The sequence below is a fragment of the Stegodyphus dumicola genome, chromosome 7 (genome assembly GCF_044657685.1).
Source record: "Stegodyphus dumicola isolate Sdum_Otavi_A_Nest chromosome 7, ASM4465768v1".
In the NCBI taxonomy this organism is placed as follows: Eukaryota; Metazoa; Arthropoda; class Arachnida; order Araneae; family Eresidae; genus Stegodyphus; species Stegodyphus dumicola.
The window spans coordinates 36,503,646-36,526,570 of record NC_140774.1 but is presented as its reverse complement, the minus strand read 5'-3'; the positions used below and the strand labels follow the sequence as shown (position 1 = coordinate 36,526,570).

At 31.0% G+C, this 22,925-nt stretch overlaps 1 protein-coding gene across 3 annotated transcripts in view; it reads left to right on the top strand.

Moving 5' to 3' along the window:
• whd (carnitine O-palmitoyltransferase whd) overlaps nt 1-22,925 on the top strand; it is a 128,643-nt gene that overhangs the window by 63,275 nt on the left and 42,443 nt on the right. For 2 of the 3 annotated variants that reach the window (XM_085820083.1, XM_035353448.2), the window contains exon 2: nt 20,556-20,714. In XM_085820083.1, the coding sequence (XP_085676209.1) occupies nt 20,574-20,714 (141 nt within the window). In that variant the 5' untranslated portion in view covers nt 20,556-20,573. Of the gene's footprint in view, nt 1-15,289; nt 15,615-20,555; nt 20,715-22,925 lie in introns of those variants that run through there. The other variant, XM_035353447.2, reaches the window with a different exon arrangement.

The window sequence follows — 22,925 nt, the reverse complement described above, 5'->3', positions numbered from 1 at the left end:
TAACAAAGAAATTGCTAGAGGAAAATGATAAAATTTAATCTCTAAATAGCATCTAATCATTGGGGAGAAAAGTTCGTTTTTTGATAAGACAATACTTTGCATTGCAAAAGAATTTTTGCTATCATCTGGCTACCGTGCATTAATGTGAAGTTATAACTTCCCAGTGTTGTACTTTGAGTTTATTTATATTTGATAAAACGTTTATATTTAAGTACCTCTGCTTAGTGTTGAAATGATGGCAGAGATCGAAGATAAAAGCTCTGCTTTGTATAAAACTGTCGAGTCATTTGTCATCTGGAAGGGGGGAAAAAGATGGCAAGGCCTTCCACCGTTATGCATATTTAAAGCTTAATGCAGATATGTTTTATTAAGGAAGTTTGAAACATCTACTGTGTTATCCACTTATGTTTTATATTTCTGCTTGTACAACATCTGCTAAATTTACCAGTCGTAATGCACGTGTAACACAGCGGAAACTCCGAGACAATACATTCCTGGTACGGTGAAGATGCCTGTTAAGAACTAAGACACAAGTGTGTTTGTATATAGAGAGGCAGAGAAAACTGGAAAAACAAATTCTGATGCTCAAAGACGTTTTTTGTAAGGTTTTGTGTGTCACCTTTATTTATTAAATATCATTTTTCTTTGCACTTTAACCATAAAATTCAATTCAACAATACTACGAAAAAATCAATTAAAAAGAGCATATCTTTAGAATTTCCGATACACAGTCTCGTGCGCTGGAGATAATTTTTTTTTTTTTTTTTTTGTTCGTACAGTGTTGCTATTGCTCACTTTGAAATCGTTGAGATTGTTAATCAAAAGTCGTTAAAGTTTTACAAAATATGAAATAGGCAATAAAACAAATTACAAATTTGGGCTTCCAGATGCCCATATTCGAGGACTACGTTAAAATTTGATGTCCCTAAGTGCCGTTGTTTTTAACAGTTCCAGAAACGTACATACTATCATGAATATTCTTCATTCTTTAATTTCTTTAAATATAATGCAAGGCTCTAACATTTGGTGGCAACAATTTGAAAAGTGTGAAGAGACATTAGGATTTTTTGAAAGCAGATGTGCAAAAGGAGCAATAGCCTCGCTGGGACTCGAACCTCTCAAATGCGCGTCGAGTGTGCTTCCAGTTACACCATGAAGGCATGTTAGAAGGCGGAAGAAATACCTTATATGCTCCCCCTTTTAATAGGCGACTGGGGATTAGAAGATCCAGTCTCCCAATTCTGGTGTGGAGAATCATCATCCAACACCTTTTTTAGTTTGGGCGCCACTATAGAGACATTAGAGTTTTTTGGGAGCAGTAGATGTGAAAAATGAGCAGTGCCCTCGCCGGGACTCGAACCTCGGACCTCTTGAATACGCGTCGAGTATACTTCCAATTACACAAAAAGGCGTGCTAGAAGGCAGGATAAATACCTTATAAGTGAAAAGCCGTTGTATTATGAACCAACGCAAAATAACAAAACAAAATTAATAGCCCTTATGGGCAAATTGTCCCTTTGAGCTAACTGTGAAGATAATTGGCCCTGATCGCATACTGAGGGGGCGGGGGAAGTAGAAATTCTAAAATATAAACGTTTCCAACGTTAAAATGTATGAATAATAATCAGGCTTAAAGCAACAATAACGCTGTTGTTATGAGAGAAAAAAGTTCATTCTTACAATGACGATGTAACCAAAATCTTATTAGGAATTATTTCTAATTCTCATATTTACTGTTCCTTATTAACTAAATTATTAACACTGTACCAAAAGAATATTATTTAAAAACTTTTGTTATATGGAAATCAAATGAATAATTTCTTTTATTTACCTTATTTTAATTTTTTATTGATAAAGAAATGGTTTAAGATAAAAACTAGGATATTGTTCTGTATGTAATTTAAAAAGAAAACTGATTTTGAGTTTAGCCCTTTTTTATAGATTTTTCATTTAATTACCTTGCTTTTCTTTCTTTATTAATTTTATTAAAATGTTTCGATTACTAATATAACATTCACTTTAGTTCGTTTATGAATTTTCACGGTGTAGCCTATGACTTAAATTCTGAAATAAAAAGCTTTGGAATTCTAACAGTAGACAACTAAAAATGTTGATTGAAAGAATAATAATACTTTGGTGTGCAAAAATTTAAGAACGAAACGGAGATTTTAGTAAAGCACAGGAATGAATAAGCAAAAACGGTCTGAAGACCAATCAGGAGATCTTTTAGGGTCCAGTCCGATAGGACATGCAAATATATGCAGTATCGGTTAAATCTTTTGGAAAAATTTGCAGTTGTTTATTATAGGAACTCGATTGATTGCGTTGGACATATTCGAGGAATTTATTTTAGTATTTCACCATGTTAAGCTGACGGGAATTTGGAACGCATTCCCTTTCCCCATTCTATTGCAAATCGAACATAACTGAAACATCCTGCGCTGAATTAGCGGATACGACGCACGGGTAAGGTGACCCCTTCTAGCACCTTCGAAAACGAAAAATTTACTCGTTCTCAAACAAGTCTCATAAATATATTGCACTGGTGAATAAGGTTTCGACAAGTGGTGGGGGCAGACTTTTCTTTCTTTAAATTCTTCTTTAAATTTTTTTAAATTTGTCCAACGGTTTTTTTCGCAGGAAAAGATAGGTATTCATTGAGAAGTTAGAATCGATTTTTAAGACTTGATAACAGTTAAAGAAAAATTTTTCGGCTTCAGAAGAATTTTATGCTGAAATTGTGGTTCCGTTTTATAAAATAAGTGCCGGATGTGCTCTAGCTCTAGATAGAAATACGACTTATGTCAAACCTGAGGAGTACCAGATCCTGGGTCCGGTGGACTTCAGCGCAATTTAAGCTCAGTGCACCTGCATGCCTGTAGAACATTCTTGATAATATCTCACTTATTTAATTTTATCTAATAATCTTCACAGGATAATTTCACAAGGAAAATTTTGCATTTTTGGCGATAAAGGTATCTAGAGTTTTCTTTAATATCGGTCTTTAAGATAGAGTAGTAGTTTTGACTATGGACTCCGGTGCATTCAGGCTGAATTTGCGTAATAATTTAAACTTATGTAATAAAGTTTAGAGACTTTAATACTTTTTATCAACTGATCAGCATTGTGGGATTTAAAGTTATCATAAACAAAATTATTTATCTGTTTAGATTTTGATATAATGATAATTTAAAATGCTCCAGTTTCCTGATTAATCGCATCAAAAGCGCAAGTTGCTACCACAAGCTGTGACTACTGATTGACCTCCATTGTGAACGATGCCACGGAAAGCTCTTGTTAATGACAGAAATACGTTTCGTTTTATAATTTGAAATAAAACAAGAAACGGCAAACAGATTTCACGGTGCAGATAAAAATGTCTTTCATTTCGTAATACGTGCTTATTCTTTTTACTTACTTGTATTAAATAAAGGAAGTATTATAATCGGTAAAAATTTCGGGTATCATATTTCAACAGAAATATTGATTTTGACCGTTCCCGAATCCATTTGGACGATTTTTTTTGTGACGTCTGTCCGTACGGACAGAGTGATCTTATATTTGGAGCAGATTTCAATCAAAACTGTATCGATTTCTAGTGTGATCAGGCACAAGTCCACTCCGTAAGGAGTAAAAATAATTTCTGCTCTTTGATGCCGTCCAAATCAACAGGGTTTTGACTAAATCGACGCCCTAAGGTTGCTGTTTCGCTTGATGATTAAGTTTTGTATTAGAGCAAAACTTAATAATCGATCGAATAATCTTTCTTTTCTCTCTTAACAGCTTAATGCATCTAAACTATTTTGCTGTTTTTAAGGGTTTTTTTTTTTTTTTTTTTTTTTTTTATTTAAGAACTTCCATCTATTTTTTTATGAAAATTATTAAATGTTTTTGCTTGTTTTAGCAAAATTATTTTAAGCTGAAAAGAAGTTTTTGCCGTTAGATTTTTGTTTTCAAATTAAAATTTTTGGAACAAATACTTAATATCCTTTTTTTATAATTTTAAATATTTTTGCATGATTTCATTGTGAATATTAAAATTTTCTTCATAGGTTTAATGATCGATTTTGAAATTAATGAATTAGATTCTGAGAAAAAATTAAAAGCATATTTATATGTAAAAAACTTTGAAAAATATGATTTCAATTACATGTTCATTTTTGTTAGTTTTTCTTTCTAATGTTTTGCAAAATCCATCCTTATTACTATTAAATATACAATAACAGGCATGCAGTAAAAATATTAAATAATTTAGTCCATATGTGTAAGTTGTAAGACTTTTAGTAAAAAGATTTATAAGAAAATTTAGATCAGCTCAAAGAATGTAAACGCTTAAAATTAAAATGTTTTTTGATACCTTCTTTCCAGTATTTTAAACGCTTTTCTTATTGAATTTTGATGCATATATATCTAAAATTAAACCTATTATTACTCAATTAACGATGAAATCATAAATTACAAGTTTTTATTTAAAACCTTATCTGACCGGAAATACTTCAAGACAAATCATTAAATATAAATAGAATTTTTCTGTGTCTGGTTTTTTGTTGTAAATTTCATTCACTTTTGAATGAACAGTTTTGTTGGAATATATAAATTAATTACAATATTTTTTCTAAAATATTTATAATCAATACTGATAACATTAAGTTGTTGTTTAATCCTTTTTTTTTTCTTTTTCAAAATAATAATTTGAAATTGGAACAGACACAGAAACTTTTTATTTAGAACTGTCCAGCAGCATACGTGATTTCTTCTATTCTTTTAGCCATTTGTTCTCATATATATAAACTGCATTTTTAATTAATTAAAGAGCATTATATTTGTTCCAGCATGCTTTTCAGTAATGCTCTATGCAGGAACTTGATTACTTTCATTACCTCATTCTGTTCATATCCATCATAAGTAATCTTCCATTTTAGCAATTAAAATCAATCCTGATCGCACATGTATACAGAATTTTCTGCTAGATGCAGTCACAGCTAATCACTTTCTTCTTATTCTACACTGATTTTAACTAACTGAGGTAATTAAGAAGACAAAGGAAATAAACACTGAGATAGGCGTGGCATTTAAAGGACTGTCAAACTTTTAAAAGCCTTTTTGCGCCATTTATTATCGTCAGATCGTTTCAGAATTTCTTCTCAGTATAGTAATGGTATTAAAATGTACTTCTAGCAAAAAATTGGTTAAAATTGGTTATTTAATCTAATTTAGGGTACCAAGTTCTCTTAAAAAGTGTAAAAGTGACTCTCGGAAATTCTAATTACACTTCTTGAATATTCTTGATTTCTATCATACAGCTTCAATTGACATAAAATAGCCCCTCCTGACCTGCATTACTGAAAATGATCTGTATTACTGAAAATGACCTGCATTTACTGAAAATGACCCTCTGACCTGCATTACCTGCAGGATTCCTACCGCCTTCTATCAATTTTATTATGATCTGATAAAATGTAAGTAAAAAAAAAGTTGTATGTTTTATATGGATAAAGTTTTATAAAAATGCTTTCAAAGGTTAAAGATATAATATTTAAGTACTTCACATTCTTCATTAGATACGGCTAAAAATAAAATAATGGACACCTATGTAAGAATTACATTATGGCATTAACACCATTTCAAAGAACATCAGAACTGATATCATAGAAATGACACATATAAGAATTTAACTTATTTAGGATTTCTCTAGGATAATTTTGATTTAAAATTCATCATTAGTATAGCAATTTGATTTTTTTAATTTTTAGTCACACATAGAAAAAAAAATTATCTGTCTGTGCATTGTATTAAAATTGTGACTTAAAAGGTTTTTTTAAATCATTAATGACGCATATTTTGAACCTATTCATAGGCCCGTTACACCTAAAAACGGATTTTAATAAACTTTTATTTGTCTCACCATGGTGTTTGAAACTATAGTCAGAAGTTTGTTATCGATTTTTAAAACACATCCTGGTAAGCTATTACTCTCAAATTTTATATAAACGCTCTTTTTGGATGAAAATGCAATGCAGTGAAGCGAGATTTTCAAAATTTGGATTCGATTTTTTAAAATTTTATGTCAAAACAATTTTTCACACATATCTTCGTTTAATAAACAAACTAAAGCTCTCAGAACCTGTTTGCACCATCGGATAGAGCGGAAAAGAGATTCCTAAATGAGGTTTATGTGAGATTTTAGAGTAAGTTCTGTTAAAGGTCTATTAGTTTCAAAACGACATTTTGCGTCGTTTCACTTTCTGCATTGATTCACTTTTCAAACTGTTGCCACCAAGTATTACCACCATGTTTTACTTAGGTAACACACAAAATATTAAAAAATAAACGTTTTATATTACGCCCTTTTGAGCATAATATAAAACCTGAAAAAAACTTTCAGTTTTTCTTTTCTTTTTTTTGTCCAAAGGGACAATTAGCCCAGAAGGACTATTAATTTCATTTTGGCATTTTGCGTTGATTCACTATAACTATGCGATGATTTCACTTTTCAAATTGTTGCCACCAAATATTAGAGCACTGTATTATATTTAAAAAAATTAAATAATGAAGAATCTTCATCATCATTCATGTTTCTCGCATTGTGATAAATCAACAGTACCTAAAACCATCAAATTTTGAATAACGTACATTTCCACATGAATATGGGCATCTGAAAGCTCAAATTTGGAATTTGTTTTATTCCTTATTTCATATTTTGTAAAACTTTAACGACTTTTTGATTAACAAACTCAAGGATTTCAAAGCGAGCAATGGCAACACTGTACTGGAAAAAAAAATTCATCTCCAGCGCGCGAGACTGTGTATTGGAAATTCTAAAGATATGCTGATTTTAAAATTATTTTGGGATATTGCTGTTGAACTGAATTTTATGGTTTAATTGCGAAGAACATGGTATTTAATGAATAAAGTTAACACACAAAACATAAAAAAAAAAAAAAAAACGCCCCTTCGAGGGTAATGTGAAATCTGAAAGTTTTCAGACCCCCCCTCAAAATGAGTGGATTTTTTTTAATTATTTGACGTAGCAGAAAATAAAAGAATGGTGCTTCGTTGTTAAAAGACGATTTTTCAAATGACTACTTTGATTGATAACGTGTCATTGAGATGAAAATGAAAAAAAAAAAAAAAAAAAAAGAGAGAGAGAGAGAAAAGAAAATTTGAAAGGTTTCAGATTTTAAATTACATCCAAAGAGGCATTTTTTAAAGATTTTGTCTGTTACCTTTATTTATTAAATATCACGTTCTTCGCAATTAAACCTCAAGAACAATATCGTAAAGTAGTTTTAAATTGAGTATATCTTTAGAATTTAGAGTCTCGCGCGCTGGAGATAAAATTTTTTTTTTTTTTTTTTTCTGTACAACGTTGCCATTGCTCGTTTTGAAATCCTTGAATTTGTTAATCAAAAATACAGTTTTACAAAATATGAAATCGATAGTAAAACAAATTCCAAATTTCAAATTTGGGTTTCCACATGCCCATATTCGCAGTAGGATTATGTCATTCAAAATTCGATGGCTCTGTGTACCGTTGTTTTATCACAGTGCAAGAAATATACATACATTTATGCAGATTTTTCATTATTTAATTTCTTCAAATACTATAATGCAGAACTCAAACATTTGGTGGTAACAGTTTGAAAAGTGAAACGGACATTTATAGTGAACCAACGCAAAATCGCAAAACGAAAACAATAGTCCTTCAGGCATAAAGCTCCTTTGGACTAATAAGTATGTGTTTTCATTAAGTAAGTTTTTTTTTTTTTTTTTCTTTTTTTTTAAATTTTGAAAACTAATTATAGAATTAAAAAAAGAGCAATTATTTAGCATACAGTTTAATGGAAACAAGAGCATTTATAAATTCATTTGCAATTTTATATTACAAATAGTAAAAGCGTGAGCGCTAAGATAATAAAATCCATTAATCAATCTAATTGCGTTGATTTACAAATTTACCAACGGCGCCCGAGTTTTTATTATTCGTGATATAAAATTGTGGATGAATTTTGTAAAAAGAATTATTTTTCACTTTTTTCCATGAAATGCTATGATAAATTATATTTCTTCTTTTAGTTCATTATTATTTTAGGAATTTTAAACGAAAGCTTATTTTATAAAAACACTTTGTAACCGAATTTTTTTCTATCTCTTCTCAGATCGTGTTCTAAATTCCAATAGGTCGCCATTTCGTCATCTTGCAGTTGAGCCGTTGTCCTTGACCGTTAAGGATACGTCGTAAGTTCAATGTTGCAGGTACGGAAAATCCTAATGAGAAATTTGAGGTCATTACGTCTGTACTTTTCCTCCATTCATTTCTAAATTTCAATCTATAATCAATGAAGGGTGAAATAACTTAAATTGGTAATTGCTGTGGCAAATGGCGGAAAAAATCCATTTTACACTCCAATCTCTATTTAGTAATTTTTGATAATTGCAACTTAATTCGACATATTGAGGTAAAAACGGTATTTATATTATTGGATAATTTTCTTTTTTTGTATTTTCGCATTCTTTTGCGTGTACTAAAAGATGATACAATTTGATTTTTTTAGCATTACAACATTAAACAGATCAGTTTCTTTATTCATTTCATTTACTTAAACTAGGTTGATTGTAATTTTTTCGAACAATAATTTCACGGATGAAAGGAAGAATATAAAATTAAAAACCACTTGCATCCTTAATACATCAGTAAAGCCTACTACCTCAGACATGGTTGTTTTTTTTAATGTGTGTGTGTGTGAGGGTGGGGTTGAGATTTGAAAGCATTCAGATTTCATATACGCCCAAAGGGGCATTTTTTTAATGTTTTGTGTATTACCTTTATAAGGTGTTTCTCCCACTTTCCTAGCGTGCCTTCGTGGTGTAGTGGTCAGCACACTGGGCCGGTATTCCAGAGGTCTGTGATTCGATTCCCGGCGAAGGCGTTGCACATTATTCATCTTGCCTGCTTCCCCCCAAAAAAAATCCTGATGCCTCTACACCTTTATTTATCAGATATCACGTTCTTCGCACTTAAGCCATAAAATTCAATTCAACAGCAATATCACAGAATAATTTAAAAAGATCATATCTTTAGAATTTCCGATACACAGTCTAGCGTGTTGGAGATGGGAATTTTTTTTTTTTTTTTTTTTTTCCACGTACAGTTTTGCCATTGCTCGCTTTGAAATCATTATTGAATTTATTAATCGAAAATAAGATACAGTTTCACAAAATATGAAATAGATAATAAAAGAAATTCCAAATTTCAAATTTGTGGTTCCAGATGCTCATATTCGAATGGAGGACTACGTTATCCAAAATTTGATGTCTCTAGGTACCGTTGTTTTTTCACAGTGCGAGAAACATACATGCATTCATGCAGACTCTTCATTACTTAATTTCTTTAAATATAATGCAGGGCTCTAATCTTTGGTGGCAACAATTTGAAAAGTGAAACGTCGTTTTATATATCAAAACGAAATCAATCTCAAAACGAAATATCAAAATATCAAAACGATTTTGATATTGATAAAAAAAGTAACATCAGTCTCCCCCCGAGCTTGGCCAAAAAAATCAATATCAAAATATCAAAACGAAATCAATAGCCCTTCTGGGCAAGATGCCTCTTTGGGGTAAAAATTTCCTAAGGAAGATGTAAGTTAAGTAAAGTACTTGACAAATTTTTAAAATCGAGTTTGAAAATTAAAAAATAAGGAAAACAAACGGTATTTAGGACATTAAGAATCCTTTTTAAGGTGGTAAATCATTGTTTGTTCCTCTAAATAAGCGCTGATAATCTCGAAATTCTGTCCTTTTCCTGCTATCTGTTAGCTAGCCCTGTATAAAAAGAATTTCGGGAATTCTTCGGAATTTTGCAAGCAGAAATAGAACTTGTTTCGTCTAGTTCTGAGAGATAGTGAAATAGAGTGAGGAGGCAGTGTTTCCTTTACATTTCATTTGTGTTCCGAAGGAGAAGGAGAAAAACTGAAGGTCAGGGCTAAGTCGAGAACGTTTTGTGGGCACCTTTAGCTACAAAGAATGACTCCTTTTTCACTTGATTAGTTATGCGTGAAATGCGCAGCACCAGATTCGCTTTTGCTTGAATACTTTTACAGAGGAGTTTACGTTTACTACTTTTTTACTACTGCGTCATTTCAAATTTCGAAAACACAAGTTACACACAGGGAAGTAAGACTGGATAAATTATTCTAACTTTCCTGATCTTAACACATTTCAAAAACTAAATTTCAGAACTTTGCTGTAGTTGGAAAGGTAATAATAAAGCTGTTGGAGCAGGAAAAATTTTAAATTTTTTCTTCTGGTATATAACTTTTATTTACTGAGTAATCCAGAGCTTAAATTGCCCCGGAGTCCAGCTCCGGTACTTCCCAGTTTTCGAGACAAATTATTATTTCAGCCGGAGAGCACCGGAGCCATAAATAAAAGGGCTCCGGCCCTTATTTCATGTAAGTGAATTACAATTTTAGATCATAAATTTTATTTTAATAGTTAAACATGCCTTAGAAATTAATTCTAGCTTCTGAATGCAGGCCTGTCTTTCCCTCACTCTCAAGCATTGCACAGAGGTTGAGAATTTTAAGGAAAGAAAGCTCCAGTATATGCAATGAATTTATGACAGCGGGTAAATTTTGTATTTTTCAAAGAACTAAAAGTGATACACTGGTTGTGCACGTTCCACGCTAGAGCTCCTGTAAACTTTCTGAATGATGTAACATCAACGAAGATGTAGAGGTTATTGCATTAAGTTGCAAAGGTACTCCGTAACAATAATTAATGCCTTGGTCCTTGGTCCAAACGGCGGAGCCACTGCTGCCACTTGTACAGAGAAGTCTTATGTTTATTCTCATGCTGTATTCAGGGAAAATTTCTACTTAACGGCTAGAATTATATCGCGATGACAAAAGGCTTCAACTCTTCTCTCTTTATTATCAAAGTTACACTTTCCCGTTAAATTTCTTACCATATCTTCATACTGTTTCTAGAATTTTCACTATTCTCCTTAATCGATCTTTAATCGTTTTATCTTTTTTTCTTGGTGCGCAGCAAAGAGTGTGTGGTACCTGCTATCCTTTGGCATAGTACATTATACGTATAATCAGGGCGGAGATCTTCTGAGCTGCTTCTTAGTATCTTATTGGAATTGTAATTCCACCCTATGTCTCAAATAAGACAAGGTCCGATACTTTTTTTTTTCTATTTAACTATTTAAAATTAATCTAATAATTTATTAAATTTCTAATTTAAATTTAATTACTTAATTATTTAAATTTTTAGCTATTTTATATATTAATTTTTTCTTTCCTTCCTCTCAGTCTTCCATAGGGCTCCAGGACTGCTAATTTTATAAATTGAGCCCTGGAGTAATTTTAATAAAAGCAAGTAATTTTAAGTTTAAAATCAAAGAGTTTAGTGTGTTTAGTGTGTGGTCCGTTCAGTCCATGGAGGTAAGAATTACTTTCTACATCCATGGTTCAGTGTCGGCAGGGTCCATACGGTAACTGTCAAGTCTGTCCTCGGGGGTTCCAAAGAATCTCTAAAAAGGATCCTTAGACATTCTTTGGGGGGTTCAGCTCCATTGGTCAAGCTCGGGGGGGGACTGCCTTTGTTTATTGGATGACCAGTTCTTGCCTTAAAAATATACCCTGACCTTGCTCATATACCTTGACCTTGCCCTAAAAGTGAAACTTAAAAATGGTAAAGAAACAACATTGTGTTTGGTATTGGATTTAGACAAAAAAAAAAAAAAAAAAAAAAAAATTGTTCGCTTTACTGCAATCTTGCAAATTTTTTTGCTCCTGATGAAGAGGGACCGGTTTGCCCTCGAAATCACAAACTACTCAATTGATTTCTTAAAAATGGTAAAGAAACAACTCTTAAAAATGGTATTGAAACTTAAAAATGGTAAAGAAACAACCTTGTGTTTGGCGTAGATTTAGACAAAAAAAAAAAAAAAAAAAAAAAAAAAAAAAACTTGTTCGCGTTACTGCATAGTAGGTTATAAATAGGATCGTTACTCCCACCGCTTTCCAGTCTTGCAAATTTCTTTGCTCCTGATGAAGAGGGACCGGTTTGCCCGCAATACAAGGCAAATCTACGCTGTATTTGCACATAATGTTAGTTTCCTAATGGTTTCAAATATACAGGCCCTGTGAGAAAGCTGCATCAGTTACGTAAAATTTGCTTTTATTTATTTAATTAATTATGTGTTTTTTACAAATAATGAAGGAAACAAAAATCTCATTATATTTTAACAAATCTCTGTTAACATTACAGTATCTATATTGCGAATCTTGTTATTTCTTAAGTGTACTTTTAATAATTATGTTCAATTTCTATTTCTCTACTATAAAGGAAGAATATATCTACATGTGTTATAGATACATTCTAGGTTATCACATCCTTAAATGTAATAATGAGGACAGTAATATGGTCTTGAACATATAACACGACATCGTATCAATCATTTCCTCAAAATGCAAAGAAACATCTTACAGGTACAAATATACATGTTGAACAAAAGTCGTTAAATTTTAAGCAATTAAAATGAACCTGTTTAATATGCTGTATTATCTTATAATTATTTCCTAAAATATATTTATGCTGTACATACAGAACTTCTTAAAAACTATAAAAGCGTTTCACTACTTAATTTCAGTCACTCATGTTCTAATAACTGTTAACTTCATTAAATAGTTCATAATAATTTTTTACGGATCTGATTTTTGCCTTAAAATGTCAGGATATTTTAACAAGTATGCACTGGTTCAAAAATAGATATTTCACTTTTTTTTTTTTACTTTCCTTTCCATAGCAGGGCGTTCTCTTTGGAAACTCCATTTAGATGAATTAATTTAAGATTTAATAAAAATCTTACATGCGTATTTATTATTTAATATTAAATTGCTAATTTAGTATTAATAAAAAGGAGAGGAGTAGAAAAAATTTGAAAGAAATCTAAAACTATTAATGGAAAACGAATTCCGCTGTTATTTCTTAATATATTTAGAAAACCACCTTCGGTAATTACTAAATAATAATTACTGTAGCTATTCGCGTATTCCTCTCCTTTTTAGCCCAAAGGATATTAACCCAGAAGGGCTATTAATTTCGTTTTGGCATTTTGCATCGAATCACTAGAAATGGCGTATATAACTTTTAACGTTGTTAAATGTTAGAGCCCTGCATTATATTTAAAGAAATTAAATAATGAAGAATCTACATAAATGTATGTTTCTCCAAGTGTGATAAAACACCGATACGTAGAGCCATCAAATTCTGAATGACGTAATCTTCCACTCTAATATGAGCACCTGGAAACCCCAATTTGGAATTTGTTTTATTATCTGTTTCAAATTTTGTTACACTTAAACAAATTTTTGATTAACAAACTCAACTATTTCAAAGCGAGCAATGGCAACACTGTACGAAAAAAAAAAAAAAAAAGAATTATCTCCAGTTCGCGAGACTGTGTATCGGAAATTCTAAAGATATGCTCTTTTTAAATTATTTTGTGATATTGCTGTTGAACTGATTTTACAGTTTAAGTGCGAAGAACGTGATATTTAATAAATAAACGTAACACACAGAATTTAAAAAAGAAGCGCCTTTTGTGGTAATATAAAATCTGAAAATTTTCAGATTTTTTTTTTTTACAAATATTTTTGATCGAAAATCGAGAGAGAAAAATAAGGCGAATAATTTAGTTTCTGGAGGACTCGATTGCAGTAAGAATGTAACAAATGTAAAGTACTTACGGATAAACTGCCGGACACTATCACAGTAGTAGAAACCTATATTCCAATAAAAATACATAAAGATAAAACACTACCAACATCTGATAAGCTATTTTCATTTCTGCTCTTATTGTTGCGCACTGTTACTTTCCAGGCCTTAAATCATCTGAAACAGCTGTTTGTGTCGTCTACTATATCTTGCAATTCGTAAGCAAAGTTACCTTTGTCATCATCTTCATCATGGTTCGACCTTCATCACTTCCCACGTGCAATGATCTTCAGAACCGTCATGGGGCATTTAGATATCCCCTTTTTACACTGAAAATAACAAATGTTAACGTAAAGTTTGTTTTCATGTTCAAAATAAAAGAGCTATCAAAACTGATCTTGAATTTTGCAGTAATTAAACAGCTTGTAAAATTTTTGCTTTCGATAGTTTAGTGATTAATGATTACATAAGATTATTTAAACTTGACATGTAGCCTCGTCCTTTAGAATACTTAAAGTGGTTTGTAGAAATTTGGGTCAAGTATTATGATAACGTTTAAGTTCGCCCTCGGTTAGCATTGCCTTTTTAGGTTTGCGAATGAAATCCAATTTAGGGATACCAAAATTTTTAGAACTTAGCGGAGGTACTGGATAGCAGTTCAGAAGTTCTTAGGCATGGGGCAACCAGAATTTAGGACAGGAAGAGATTTTACTGTGCGGTTAAATGCTTGGCGCCGGCCGTGACCTTACCCTTCTTTAATGCAATAATTGTAACAAAGAAAAGTTCTTTGGTTGTAATGCCCTTAAAAAAAAAAAAAAAAACTCTGAAGAGTGGCCTCTATAATTGTCTGACAGACGATGGACAAAGCGGGAGCCGGAGCCAAGTTAGGTGCAGAATGTGGGAAGAGACAAAGAAGGGATACTGGACGGGAAAATGTAGGAGTCGAAGCTATTGCACTGGGCCTGTCAATGCAGGACTACATACTCTAATTTAGAAAAATGACCCCCCCTTCCCCACCGATATTCCAGACATTTAGCAAATTTTCTCTGCAATGCAATTCCTCTACACTGTCTTAATAAATAAGAAATTAACACTTTTGTCAGTCCAGATGTTAAAACATAGGAAGGAGCTAATAAAATTATTTAAGTATGACAAATAATAGAACACGTATTATATAAAAATAAAAATATCTAGTACTCGTAAATATATTTGTTATCCGAAGCTTCAGAAAATATGCTAATTTTCAGAAAAATTATAGTGGTCATTTGTAATGTAATAATTTACTACCGTATGATTCAAGAAAATCCTAGAGTGAAAAAAAAAATTGGTTTGGTTGAAAAAAATTTGAATTTGGTTGAAAAAAAATTGGTGAAAAAACACTGGCGGTGCCGTAGTATTTCTATGTGGAGTTGCTCTCATGAGTATCATTTGGAGATAGTTGCAAAAGGAGTTGTGACGCTTAAACGAGCCTCCAAATTCTTCCCAATCGAACCAATCAGAATTTCCCACCATTGCAACACAGCTGTTTACAATCATTACAACACGGGAAGCGGTGGATTCGCCTACGGGCATGCGCCATAACCAATCTTCCCTCGCGCAGTGTTCTGTGTGTCTATCGTAAAGTTCAGCTGATTTGGATCGTTGTGTGTCCCCTAATAATTGGAATAATGGAAATGTGCTGATATCAAAGTTTATTTCCAGTGGTTTTTAACTTGATTGTTCATTCGAATAAAGAAGTAGATGTTTTACTAGCAGATCAAGGATTCGAGGTCATTTTCTTGACATTGCTCAGTGTTACAACCCTATATTTTGTACAGACACGTGAATCGTGTAAACTGCTGTTTTCGTTGGGATTAGTTTTGGATTTTTGTTTTATTCTGTTGGTAAGCAGTTTTGTGCATCCACTGTTACATCATGTAAATTAAATCACTAGAAGTTTTAACCATGCAGGCTTTAAATGGGTATTAGTCTAAATGTTTAAACATGATTTATTGATGATCATCATATAGCATAATACTTTTCTGTTTTGTATAAGCCAAAATAAATAAATAAAAGTACATATTTGATGTTGAAATACATCCGATATACAAATCGACAGTTCATTATTTTAATTAAGTAAACAAATTACGGTTAAAAATTCTTGTATTTTTCATTGCATCATTTTTAAATTGATGAATTCTTCGTTTTTGTATCAATATTCTGCACTTTTCGCAATATATCATAGGAAATGTGTATAAATTTATTTTCTGTATAAACTAGGAACACACCTGTAGTTAATAAGTAGTGGTAACTTAATTAAGGAAAGATAAACTGAGGTACATAAACTTCCCTAATTTCAAAACATTTTAAAATGATATATATATTTTTTATTTTGTAGTTATTGCCGTGGTTCAGGCATCTGTTTCTCCATGCTTAGCCTAAAAGAAAAGTCGATATATATGACCCAGTATTTAAGATTGCTTAGAATTCAGAAGGATAACATGGGAAAAATGACTATTTTTCATAATGATTAAACTTGAAAGTTTGACAGAAAACTGTTAAGTGACTTTTACATGTCACATTCATGCAAACATTATGTTAAGACTTCTTACCAGTCAGATTTAGTGCCAATTTAATGTGTACCTTTAATATTGGGCTTGCAATGATGTAGCAAGATAAACAAGAAAATTACATGTAACCTTAGGTTGCTCATATTTGTATTTTACTGATGATACTAAAAAGCAAAATTTGTTTGTTTTCCACTGGTTATTTTGAAAAAACAGTGTAACTGTAAAGAAAATATCATGGCTATTTCTTGGTTATTATTTATTCTTGTGGAGCTTTACTTATTACTTAACATCTGTGTTTATGGAATTAAAAAATGTGATATGTTATACCAATATTACTTGTATAACATATCACATTTTTTAATTCCATAAACACAGATGTTAAGATTTTTTTGCTAGAAAAATTCATTTACTTATAAAAACTTGAATAAACCTTTGTAGAGAATTATGTGGTTGTTTAAAGTATATTATTTTGATTTCTGAGCTATACCTCAAAGTTTATGAAAACCTAGAGTAAATAAATTAGTGGATCTTGAATGCAGTAGCATAGTTTGTTAAAAACAGATATAAAGATGTGCAGGAACTACAATTCATTAAAAAAATTCAGTATGTAATTACAATATTTTTTTTTTAAAAAGCAAAAGGTGTATGTGTATTATGGGCAGTTTTCAGATAACCGGCCCTTGGCGACTACTTAATACTTATTTGTTTACTTTATTAAACATTTATTTCAATGTAAGTTGTTTAAGTTGCTTCGTTTTATGTGATAATACTTTCTCTTTAAATCTATAAACAGACATAATTTCTTGTTCAATTCCAAAGTTCCGCTGTTCAAGTCCTATAATTGCTGTGTCGAGAATACCGACTAATTTGTCAATCGAAATTTTTTCGTTTTCAATAATCTCTGTTACTTTCTTCTTCGCTATCGGAAGTTAATTATAATGACGACGCATTTGATTTAAATCATATCAAAGATGGAGTACATCGAGAGGAAATACCACATTTAGTAAGCAATTATAAGCCAAATAAAATAAAAACATCTGCCCTTAAGATAAGGATAGTGATAAGGACAGATAAGGTAAGGACCCTTAAGATAAGGACAGATCAACTTCCCGTTCATTGCGCTAGATACTTTCGCTGTGTATATCCTTTACATATTAGTAAATATATATCGGAAATTCTATTTGAAATAATCGAAAGTTCAAGCTTACTTTTATAAAATTGCTCTAACAGTCTGCAAAAAATAATAAGCCGGATCCAATTTGAAGATTAAGGAACAATGCAATCTGCAACATTAACTGAAATAGATAATTAGATAATTTTAGCTTAGCTTATCCCGTCCGTTATACATTAAACGCGCATTCGTAAACGTATTTTGCGCACGCGAATTCGCAGGCGTAAAGGTCTTGCGCGTCAACGCGATGAATGCGCAGAAAGTTTGTAGCTTTGAGGTCCGGATTATAGATCATTCCGGATTATGGGTGTCCGAATTAACGACGTTTGACTGTATATGCCCAGAATAATAAATAAGTTGTATTTTTTCATTTGTTTCTTCACGTTTCCTTAGCTCTTTTTGGTTCAAGCCTAGCAAATCTGAGGGAAAATTAATCTAATCAATCTTATAATTTTAAATTTATTGAAAAAAATTCTTTGATTAAACTGTAATTTTAGTACAGTTTCAGAAAACAAAGTTGATTGCATTTCATATTTCAAAGCAGTGTTTATGACATTGCTATTAACAGTTCATTTTTATCTATACTTTGTTTATTAAGGCTATTATAAATTTGTTTATGAATTATTAAGGTTATTATGAGTTAAGATTATTATGAATCTGTAAGGTTTATTGAATGCTGTTGATAGGAAAAACTCAATTTCTTTCTCTCCTTCTTTTTTTCTTTTAGATGTTAAAATTAAGTTATAATTAATTCTTTAGTTAAAAAAAAAAAAAAAAAAAAATTAGACTTGTAACAAGCTTTGAGTTCTGTTTTTATTTCCTTGTATAATGTAAAGAAAGTACTGTTATTGTAAAAAATTTTGGTTACAGTCAAAAGTCGTTAATCCGGACTCGTCGGGACTTCGGCGATTCCGGATTATCGATTTTTCCGGATTATAGATCATCAGTTTAAATCTCGTAAGATGGCATGCAGAAATTCTAAAATTAAAAATATGAAACCTTAATTTATGAAAGAAAGAACAGTTATAATCTAAAGGGTATCAAAATTTACAAAAAAAAGCTTAATATTTATTTGTTTACTTTATTAAACATTTCTTTCAATGTAAGTTATTTTAAGTTGCTTCGTTTTATGTGATAATACTTTCGCTTTAATTCTATAAACAGACACAATTTCTTGTTCAGTTGCAAAGTTCCGCTGTTCAAGTCCCGTTAATCGTTGTGCCGAGAATACCGATTAACTTGTCAATCGAAATTTTTTCGTCTTCACTAACCTCTCTGTCACATTCTTCATGTATTTATCCATTTTTTGCAGCAATTCCACTTTTCGTTTGATGGACATCGAAACATACTTTCGTTTTGTACGATCCTTTGGAAGCTCCAGAATCGGGAAATTCTATTTGACATAATCGAAAGTTCAAGTTTACTTTTATAAAATTGCTCTTACAGTCTGCAAAAAATAATAAGCCAGATCCAATTCGAAGATTAAGGAACAACGCAATCATCAACATTAACTGAAATAGATAATTAGATAATTTTAGATTATACCCTCCGTTATACATAAAACGCGCATGTGAAAACGTATTCTGCGCTTGCGTACACGCATATGCGCAGTGGTAAAAGGTCTTGCGCGCCCGCGTAAACGCCTATGTGCATCTGTCGATGTGGCACATGCGCAGAAAGTTTTTAGCTTTGAGGTCCGGATTATAGATCATTCCGAATTATGGGTGTCCGAATTAACGACTTTTGACTGTATATAGATTTATGAATGGATTGTTTTAGCTCATCAGCAGCCTTTTATTTGCACTTAAAGTGTTTACACTGTTCATCAGTGTCTGATGCGGATACAGCCATTTCTTATCTAAGTAGTTTTGATGTTTCATGTTTGATTTTATTATCATTGTGCAAAGTTCATTTTTGGATAACTTAAGATACTTTGCCTACCTGTGACACAAAATTCTCAAATCAAAGGGCATTGCTTCTCTTGTTTATAGATAACATAGATAAGGGGATAATATCTAAGGGAAAAACTATTTGAGAATGAAATTAGTAAGGTCATTTTTTTTAATGCTTGTTTTACAGCCTTAAATTTAGAATTTCTAAGATCATATTTAGGAAGCAAAAACTGCTGGTTTTGGAAATTAATAATTAATATTAAGATAAAGAGCATTTATAGCCAGTATTTTATTTTCTTAGCCAGTTTAGTAGCTAGTATTTTATTTTTCAGGAAAATGTTTATTAAGAATGTGTCTCTGAAATTTGAATATATTATATTCATATATAAATATCAGAATATTTTTTAAACTAATTAAAGCGTAATGAATATTTCAATGTTGAAATATTTACTCTGTGAAAAGACTATATAAAAAGTTATATTTTATTTTTCAGAACCCTTTTCTATACTAGCAAACCCTAACAACACTAACAAAACATTTTATGAAATTCTGCATTTGTTGTAAGAAAAGTTTACTGTTTAATGATATAAAGAGCATAGTCATTTTTGAACACCTGGTATAAATGAGTCTAATATTTAAATATAAACTTTATGGATAATATCTATGTTTATGTAACCTTCAATATAAAAAATAGTCTGTAAAATTTTAAATCATAGTTTAGTCTCTTATATGTTGTGTTTTGGGAGTTTTCTTGCAAATATGAAGAGTTAAAATATCTGTGCATGTTTACATTCTTTTCATTGATGTTACAAATCCAGTAACATTTTCATCTGCATAAAACAAGCACTGCAGACTTCATATCTTACAGATCTGTAAGATTACTGAAAGCTTTTCCCAGGACTTGTGATATTTCAGCCATTATTTTAAAAAGCAATGCATTTTAATTTGTTATATTTTTTATGCATTTGTTTGTACATTTTTAAGATTTAGCGAATTGATACTTAGTTGAATAAAAAGAGTTTCATTTTTAAATACGAGACAATGTTTTTTTTACTTCTTTTAATAATTGTAAATAATAAAATGTTTATTACATAAAATTAAAAAAAATAATTGAATTAGCATATCAATGAATTATTTTTTCTCTGTATGTAAAGTGTATGCTTTTTTAGTTTAATATCTATGTTTTAATTGTTTTATGCTTCTGATTTGCAGTAACTTCTCTTATTGAAGATGGCAGAAGCTCACTCTGCTGTTGCTTTCAGTTTTACTATCAGCCATGAAGGTGTCAACATAAACTATGACCATGAAATATTTTATGCAGTATGGCAGAGTGGACTTCGTTCTTGGAGGAGGAGATTGACTAAATTTTGGGTAAGCATAAAGCCAGATATTTTATCAAATTCCAGTTTTTAAATTTGTTTGAAAGTTTTTTAATTTTATGCTTAAATAAAAGTTATACTTAATTGTACCTCGTGAACTGAATTTCAACTTAATTTATTTTGTAGCTGAACATGTAGAATTCACTAAATTTGGATAAAAAACTGTTAAATCACTCTTTATGCTGCTTCAATTAATTTGAAATCTACTAATCTACCATTCATTGCTAGTGTAAAATTGGAAGTTATAAAAATTTTTCTTTTTCATTTCTGGAAAATATGTATTTATTTTTTTTTAATTTAAATTATTCATTTATATTAGATTAAATTTTTTGAAACTTTATTTTAGTTATCAGATATCACTGTTGCCCAAATGTGACATGATATTTTCTCTTAAAATACACTTGTGAAAATTATGCTCTATGGATTGGATTGGATTATTCAGTTATGGCAAAGCACACGAGGGCTATCTGTCTAAAGGGAGGGATGCCTTCGTGGAGGACTTTCTAAGGGAAACTGGCTCGTATACACGTTACACATGGGGAAAACCACGAAAACGCCCATGCAGCCAGCCCGTTCGCGGGATTCGAAACTCAGACCGAACTACCAGTGTTCAGCATCTTTACCGCTCTGTATGCTCATCTTATATAGGCTGATCAGGGTTTATAAAATATGTTAAGGTAGTTTTTCATTTATTACCTAATTTTTAAAGGAAAATATATTTGCTCAGCCTTTTTCATGAAGAATTAGATATTTAGACCATGTAATTAATCATTCTTGTAAATTTTTTTAACATATCAATTTCCATATGTAAGACATACATGTATAATTTATTACTGTTTTTTAAATTTTATTGTGTAAAAAGAATTTTATGATCATCTAATGCTGTGGGATGTGTTATGTTCAGATCAGTGTCACTCTTAAATTTTTAGTGAATTGAAAATATCTGATATTGAATTATATGTATTGGAATTTAGTTTTAAGTAATCTCAAATTCTGTGACACTTTTGTGAAGTTATTTTCTTTTTAAGATACTATAATTTTACTCTCTGCTTGTCAATTATCGCATGACTATTGAAGAACATACAGTGACTCACAGAAACGATCAGACACTTTGAATTTTTGTATTCTTTAATGAATATAAAAACTAAAATTAATTAAAACAAAAAGAAAAGCTTTTATTTTGATTATATATAAATTAAATTTTTTTATCGTAAATACATTTTCTAAAAGATGAAAATTAAATTAAAAAATCAGTATTATTTGTTTAATGAAGAAAAATATTCCCACAAAAATAATCGGACACTTTTTGCAACAGCCAAAAATAACAAAAACTTAACATTGTTTTTGCTTCTTGTGGAATTACCTGTACATTTGATCACTCACATCATTTAATCTTTTGGGCATTGGCTCATTTAGTTTTTTTTTTTTTTTTTTTTTTTGACTTATTTTATTGCCACTCCTCTTGAATCACTGCTTTCAGTTGCTGCCACGAAGATATGCTCTGTTTTCAAATTTTTGATTCTCTTTCCTGCTAAATATGTTCAATAGGATTAAGATCTGGTGATTGAGATGGTGCCTCAATTACTTCTGGTCACTTATATAACACCTAGGCTCTAACATTGTGTATAGTATGTTTTAGATCATTGTCCTAGAATTTAAAACTACTTCATGTTTATTTTTTTTTCCTGACGATGCCAAATTTCGCTTTAAGATGTTAAGGTACTTATACTGATCTATAATACCATCTACAAACTCTATATTACCAAAACTGGAATGTGCCATAGATCCCCATACCATAACTCCGCTTTCACTCTGTTTAGCACTTTATACTAAGTTTTGCTTCCGAAATTCTTCCTTGGGTTTTCTCCTCACCAGCACTCGTCCATTTGATCCGAAGCTGTTATATTTGTTTTCATCAGCAAATAACACTTTTTTTTTTTTTCAGTAGTAGGGTGTCTTTCTTTCATCGATTTAGCAGAAGTGAGTCGGAAGTTTTTGTTTTTTCTTTTTTTACTGACATAAAATTTTCGTCTCGCTATTGAGTAACGTCTTGCTACTAAGTACTTCCAACGGATTGCATTACTCTTCCTACAGCTTCTGTATTATGCTTTCTTACCTCAGCTTTCACCATTCCAGCAAATTTGCTCAAATTCTCAAGAATGGAAATGGAAAAGCAAAACAGACAGGTTGTGCAATTCAGTTT